We start from the raw sequence: 7,913 nt of genomic DNA on the forward strand, positions 1-7,913 counted from the left end.
GAAAGAGGATGGGGCTGGGGTAAGATGCTGCCGTTTAACAGGTTAAGGAGGCCTGACTAATAAGGTAATATCTGAACAGAGACCCTGAAGGACGTTAGAAAGTGGGCGAGTAAGCATTTTTGGAAAGTTTTAAGGCAGTAAGCAAATCTGGAACTAGTGACATTCAAGATCATTTACTGGGTGTAAGCCAACAAAATATTATGTTGAAATAATTATGCAAAAGTTTATCAATTTGTCCCAGAAAACTTTCTTAAATATATGTGGAAATGTTTCAGCTTTTAGGGGCATTGTGATGTAAAAGACCACTGGGTTGTGAGTATTTCCACTCTGACATTAGCAAGGGTATAATGAAGATAAGTTTCCCGACCTTCATTAGCTTTACCAACTATAAAATTAGGGGGATAAGTCTACAAAAATAGAGAAGATTGCAGACTGTCTTTAAAGAGCAAGAGTCACAGTGAAAGTCTATAAAAATAAAGAGGACAATAAACTTGTTCATGGTAAAACCTACCATTTGAGATTGGAGATAAAATGTAGGGCAAATTCAGAGCCTAGAAAAAAATCCTCAACAATTTGGCAGTTTAATCACTTGAAGATTTTTTTTCAGCAACTTGGCTTTTTATATAAATATTGAAAATTTTTACCTGAAACCCCAATAAATTCAATGAAAAGGTTTTTTAAATTTTATAATAATTGAGTTTCATTTTTTTCCTTAACGTTGGACATTTAGTTTCCACTGATACTTATTTATAATCTGAGAATAATGGTCTCTGCTCGAAGAGTTTATACAGATTGACCTCAGATGGGATTTTCCAATAAAAGAAACATAAAGATTGGAATTCTTTATTCTTAAATAACTAGACAGGAAAAGCCATAGCACATGAAGATTTTTAGTGGTATTATTCATTATCGGCACTCTTAATTTTATTCTGTGAGAAGCATCAGTTAAGAAGCTCAGACAACTAAAATATTTAGTTGATATAAAGTTTGATTTCATGGGTCCTTAAATAGATTAGATAATGGGAATATGTTTTTACTCTTTCAGCCTCTGTGGAGGTGTAATTCTGTAATTATGTTTTATTACTCCTTAGGTTTTTATTTCCCGAGCTTCCAGAAGAGGGCAGCACCATTCCTCTCTCCGCTCCTCTGCCCACAGAAAGGAAATCCTTCTGCACTGGGAAGTCAGATTCCAGATCCGAATCCCCAGAGCCGGGGTAAATGGACTTGGTGGAGATAGTGAAGAAAGGGGGTGGCAGCCAAATGACGCCAGAAAAGATGGTTTCTCTCAATCTCAGCTTCCTCATTTCTAAAGTGATGTGGTTGGACAGGTGATCTCCGAGGCTCCATTTAGCTCTCAAGTTGATGAAAGTGCAGCCGCCAATGACGGCACAAAGGCTGCTGGGGAGAGCCACCTCATGCTGACCTAGAATAATCACCGAGAAAGCATCTCACAGTGGAAACCACGTGGCTTTCCAGTTAGATTTTCTGAGTTACGGAAAGAGTTCACAGTTGGTCCAAGACAAAACTCGGGGGCTAAGCTCCTCATGTGAACTCTAAATTAAAAGTAGAGTAATCTGCTCCTTTCCTCAGAATTTCCCATCTCTACTTTCAACTTTGATTCTGCATTGAGTTTCAATAGGAATGATTCTCCCTCTCACTCCACTGTTTGTAGTTACGTGGTAACCAGTTCTGGGCTGCTGCTTCCCGTGCTCCTGCCTCGGCTCTACCCACCACTGTTCATGCTCTATGCCCTGGAGAACGACCGTGAGGAGGATGTTTACTGGGAGTGTGTTCTGCGGCTGAACAAGCAGCCAGATATTGCTCTGCTGGGCTTCCTTGGGGTGCAGAGGTACGTACAGCAGTTATGAGTGGAATCAAGTGGTTTTAATTTAAAATGGAAATATCATTATCAGGAATTGAGTACTTTGATATCTAATTATGTATACAATTTACAGTTTATTCACTTATTCGCATATCTGTCTTATTTCACAAAATAGTGATATTTAACAATCTTTATTTTTGAAGATGGGTATGGACCCCATTGTTCTTTAGAACGTATTTTTTATTTGTATGTGTGCATGCTTTATATTTAAAATGGAAATATCATTATCAGGAATTGAGTACTTTGATATCTAATTATGTATACAATTTACAGTTTATTCACTTATTCGCATATCTGTCTTATTTCACAAAATAGTGATATTTAACAATCTTTATTTTTGAAGATGGGTATGGACCCCATTGTTCTTTAGAACGTATTTTTTATTTGTATGTGTGCATGCTTTATATATATATACCTGATATTTTGCAGTTTTTAAAGCAAAATATATATACATTCATATTTTTTTAAAAACCTAATTGTATTCAGTCTTGGGCATGCTTCCTTCTCTTCTTGTTCCTCCTCCCCCATACATAATTTCTAATTTAAAAGTTTTCAAAGTGCTCTTTTTTTTGAAAGGCATTGTTTCTTGTTATTCCAGGAGAATACTAAGTGATTATGCTTTCATATGCTGTAATAAGGCTGATCACCCCAACGCCCAATAATTATATATTTGTGCTATCAAAAAAGAGACTAAACCTGAATTGGAAAGTAAATCTTTTCAGTGGGGAGTAATTTAATAGTAAAAATGAGATAAATAAGACTGAATAAAGGAAATGTTTTGGCCATTGTTAGGTCATATTCATAATATATAGGGATTTTAGAGTATAGAATAACAGATCCATAAGGGACATGATAGACCTTAAATTACTTCTGGAATGTTTATTAAAACTTGACCTGTCTGTGGTACAGTTATTTTAAATGGGGACAGGAAAGCCAATATGGCCATCACCTGTTTTTATGGTGATTAATTTACCATAAGTAACAACTTGTATTAACAAAGGATGGATTCCATTGCAGGAAATTTTGGCCAGTGACCTTGTCAATCCTTGGAGAGACTAAAAAGGTATAGTAGATTTTAGTTTCCTTAGCAGCTGTGCTTTTCTTTAGAATGGGGGATTTGAGATACTAGAAATTTCCACCTTACGTTGGTAGAATAGTACCCAAGCATGAATTATTCACCAAAGACCTGCACTCTGCCATCAGTATTGTTTTATTATTACAGTAAAAAATAGCTTTTCTGCCCTAACTGGTTTGGCTCAGTGGATGGAATGTCATCCTGCGGACTGAAGGGTCCCAGGTTCGATTCCGGGCAAGGGCACATGCCTGGGTTGTGGGCTTGAACCCCATTAGGGGACGTGCAAGAGGCAGCCAATCAATGATTCTCTCTCATCAATGATGTTTCTATCTCTCTTTACCTCTCCCTTTCTCTCTGAAATCAATAAAGATATATATTTTTTAAAAAATAGCTTTTCTCATTGAGCTTCATAAATACTCTTTTTGCAGGTTTTGCCAACCACAAAAGATGCTTGTTTTGCCTCAGCCGTGGAATGTCTACAGCAGATCAGGTAATCTCTTATTTGTTGGAAAACAACACATAAATCAAAGTAGTGGTTAGTCTATTAAGATATTAATGAGATCTTATTTTTACTTAAGCTCCAAGTGCCCCTCCCCTCCTAGATGTTGTCAAAACAGCCTGGAGATAAGAAAGGCTCTTTTGAGACATTCTGTTACCTTTCACTCTACAAAGCCCTTGTATTGTCAAAAGTGGAGTGCCTACCCAGAAACTTACCTATATAATCACATCTTTAGCCAAATGGAAATTAGCTACACTTCCTCAGAGAAGAGCACATGATATGAAGATAAGATCCACTTGGTGAAAGGAGATGACGTGTGACTTAGTGAACTCTTCCAGGTGAATGGTAGATCGTTTGAAGCTTCTTTTATCAGAGAACCATCGGGTTACAAAGGTCACCCCTTCCAGCGACTCATTGTGCCTGATGTACCTCAGGAGGGAATACTCTCAAAAAATGAATAACAAATGGCTCCAGTAAGAAAATTACCAGGTATATTTTTGTCTTTTTTTCCCCCAACAGCACAACGTTTACCCCATCAGACAAACTGAAAGTCATCCAGCAGACTTTCGAGGAGATCTCTCAGGGCGTGCTGGCGTCTCTGCAGGAGGACTTCTTGTGGTCCATGGACGACCTGTTTCCTGTTTTCTTATATGTGGTGCTACGGGCCAGGTGACCAGTCTTTCTGACTTTAATGTTAGTGACCACTCATTTTAACACGTATGCCTTTGCTTTTTTTGAACTGATGACAGGAATATGCTCCCTCCCACTAAAAAAATTCTATTTGTATTAAACCATTCCACTATGTCATTACCTCTTTGTCGAGCTATTCTTTCTTTCCCCCTCAAATAGATTCAGAAGGAAGATGTACAAGAAATGATTCAGTATCTTTTTCTCATTGGGCAGGATTAGGAATTTAGGCTCTGAGGTGCATCTCATTGAGGATCTAATGGACCCATATCTTCAGCATGGGGAACAGGGCATAATGTTCACCACCTTGAAGGTAAGTGTAGGTGTTATTTAATACTACCTTAAAATCTACCCTTCAATTACCATATTACAGATCTGTCATTAGCCAGTTTTCTTCTTTATATAAGTTTAATGCAAACATTAAGTGCCTTTAGAGCACATATCTTCTTATATAATAAAAGCCTAATATGCAAATTGACCGAACGATAGAATGACCGATTGCTATGACGTGCACTGACCACCAGGGGGCAGACGCTCAATTCAGGAACTTCCCCCTGGTAGTCAGTGCGCTCCCACAGGGAGAGTGCCACTCAGCCAGAAGCTGGGCTCCCGGCTAGTGAGCACAGTGGTGGTGGCAGGAGCCTCTCTCACCTTTGCTGCAGGTGGATCAGTAAGGAGTGAGGGATCCGGACTGCGAGAGGGCGCAGGTCGGGCTGAAGGAACCTTTCCCCCCATGTATTACTGTAGCCAGTAGGTACAAATGAGGTTCTCTGATCTGGGCTCTCTAGGGATTGTTGAAAGTCATTTTGCTTCCCCCACCTCAGTTTTTCTTGGACTGTGGTAGAACCATTCTGAAGTTTATTGGAAGAACAACAGAAAGAAAATGACAAAAACTCTTCTGAAAAAAGAGAGGGAGAATAGGCCCACTCTTCCAGTTAGTAAAATGTTACAGAATTATAATAATTAATAATTAAGATAGTATGTCACTATTACAGGAATAGGCAACTAAGTGGAAGAGATAGCTCCCATATAGACATTATAATGAAAACTTCACATATAAAAATGGAAACATCAGACAAAAAAATGGAAATGAGAAGTTTATTTAATAAATGGTAAAGTCGCCCTAACCAGTTTGGCTCAGTGGATAGAGCGTCGGCCTGTGGACTCAAGGGTCCCAGGTTCGATTCCAGTCAAGGGTTTGTACCTTGGTTGCGGGCACATACCCAGTAGGGAGTGTGCAGGAGACAGCTGGTCGATGTTTCTCTCTCATCGATGTTTCTAACTCTCTATCCCTCTCCCGTCCTCTCTGTAAAAAAATCAATAAAATATATTTTTTAAATGTAAATAAATAAATAAATGTAAATAAATAAATGGTAAAGTCATAGGATAGCTCACTAAGAATTTTGGAAGGAGAATGGAATCACCAATATTGCAAATTACAAGTGCTTTAGGGTTAAAGATAGAAAAGGGGAGAAAGAAGGAAAGGCAGACATTAAAATGAGGGGGGAAAACTAGAATTTAATGTCACATTTCTGCATTGGGTTAATTTTTTAGCTTTTCAACTGAAATACCATTTTTATTAAATAAACTGAAAATGGGTGGTAGGAACTGGGGAAAATAGTGTGAGTAACTCCCAGACCAGGATACTTTCAGAATCACCAAGGGCTGCTTTTTAAAAATGTTCCTAGAAATTCTGACTCATAGGTGTGGAATGATGCTTAATCTGCATGTTTACCAAACATGATGATTCTGATCATGGTTATTTGTGTATCTTATAATGAGCAGCATTCTCTAAATGTCCAATTAATAGTGGTTTAGCAAATTATAGTATTACTTAGTGAAGAATATTATAAAGCTTGTAAAAAGTTTTGTGTGTTTTTATTAATTAGAGGGAACTGCATAAAATTATATTTCTATTAATTATAGCTAGGCAGTATAGACATTGGATCGGAGACTGGAAGAGAACAGGGAAAATGAAAGCAACTGATTTTATTGGGCCATCAGAATGAATAAGAGATTTTTTTTCTTTAGTCCCATGTGTGTTGCTATGTTTATGTAATTTCTTACAAAGTAAATTTTGAAATTGTTTTTATTTTTTTCAGGCATGTTACTACCAGATCCAGCGTGAGAAGCTTAACTAGGTTGCGTAACAGCTAACAACTGGATTATCTCTACAGAGTGTTATAGCACCATCTGGCACCTTCCTGTAGTGGCAAAAAAGAATGGTCTTGAAGTTAGGATGTTGTGTTGTTTTGGTTATTTCTGAGCCTTATAATGATCAGAGCTCTGAGCCCAGAGGAAGAGACTGTACAGTTTAAAGGGAAGATCGAAAAGGAGGTAGAATTCAGGTTGGACCAGTCCCATCTACTACTGTTTGAAGAAAGAGGACACCCCTTCCTTCGGCGAAGGGTACGCTGCTCCACACTATCAGGAAGGTTCTCACGTTCAGGACGTCGATGGACATTTTTGAGTTTCTGGTTTGCCTGCAGTCACCCCAGACCCTTTTGCAAGGAGCAGATTGTTCTCGAAACAACGGTTACCACACTCTGCCTTCCTGGGTTCCTTGCAGTCCTGGGTGCATCCTGCTGCTTTGCTGAGACGGGGGCAAGAGGAACTTTTAAACTGCAGTTTTAACTTTTTCTAAGCTTTTCCACCAGAGTATTCATCAGAGGAGAGAGGTTCAATATAATGACCAACAAGTTCCAACCCCAAACAAGGATTGTGTCCAAATAGGAGTATTCTGCCTCCTGAGTAAAAGAACATAGGAATCTTGTCCTCGGTTTCCTTACAGTGAGTGCTACAGGGTGAATACGCTGGACTCCAACCCTGACTCTGAGCTGCTGCGGATCCGCCCCTGTCCAAAGGCGGTGCCTGAGGCCTGGGAATGAGGCGAAGACTTTTGCATGCAGGCTGCAGTGGAGCAAAGACTAGGAGACAGGGAAGCGGAGCCCTGCATCTGCCCCTGACCTAGTGTGCTTCCCTGTGCCTCAAAGGGAAGAAAAAGGAAACGCGCTCGGCTTTTCCCATCTCACAAGTATTGTGACACCTCAACATCGTAGTGTTTTGCTTTTTTATGTTGTAAGTGGTGGGTTTGTACTGTACAAGTAACACTAGTAGCTGTTTGGATAACATAGGTGCTCTTCCTCATCTCATCTGCACACGTGGGGAGCGTACGGAGTGTCCTGATTTATGTGAAACATCAGCAGATGCTAACAAACAGGATCATGGTTTTTGCTCTACTTTATAATCAAGACGAGTGTTTATTAAAATACTGTTTTGGAATGTTGGCTGTAATGTAACAGCAATTTTCATAATAAAAGACATTCATCTTTATGAGGTTGTTTTGATTGCAAAAGAAATGACACAGGGCAGACTACAATTTTAAAAGAAACCAGGCTTTGTGTTTTGGTGCCCACATTGTCATCTGCCTCAGAGGTTCCTCTAGGGCAGCCGTGGGCAAACTACAGCCCACCAGCCGGATCCGGCCCGTTTGAAATGAATAAAACTATTGAAAAAAACGACCGTACCCCTTTATGTAATGATGTTTACTTTGAATTTATATTAGTTCACACAAACACTCCATCCATGCTTTTGTTCCGGCCCTCCGGTCCAGTTTAAGAACCCATTGTGGCCCTTGAGTCAAAAAGTTTGCCCACCCCTGCTCTAGGGTCTCAGACATTTCTCTTTAAAATAAACAAACTTAATTATTATTATAGCACCTTTGGTGGCAAAGGACAAATTAACCTGATCCTATTAACCCTAGGACAAGG

General features: G+C 39.2%; 1 protein-coding gene across 1 annotated transcript; it reads left to right on the forward strand.

Moving 5' to 3' along the window:
- Nucleotides 1–1,080: 1,080 nt before the first annotated feature.
- Nucleotides 1,081–7,476, forward strand: LOC107181913 (alsin-like; the record flags this gene model as incomplete). Its single annotated transcript, XM_015559094.1, has 7 exons — nt 1,081–1,214; nt 1,673–1,849; nt 2,900–2,945; nt 3,386–3,447; nt 3,976–4,125; nt 4,360–4,456; nt 6,246–7,476. Coding segments are annotated over 7 exons (705 nt in total), but the record flags the coding sequence as incomplete, so codon positions are not given.
- Between the last annotated feature and the right edge of the window lie 437 nt (nt 7,477–7,913).

Source organism: Myotis davidii, unplaced genomic scaffold (assembly GCF_000327345.1).
Source record: "Myotis davidii unplaced genomic scaffold, ASM32734v1 scaffold914, whole genome shotgun sequence".
Classification (NCBI taxonomy): domain Eukaryota; kingdom Metazoa; phylum Chordata; class Mammalia; order Chiroptera; family Vespertilionidae; genus Myotis; species Myotis davidii.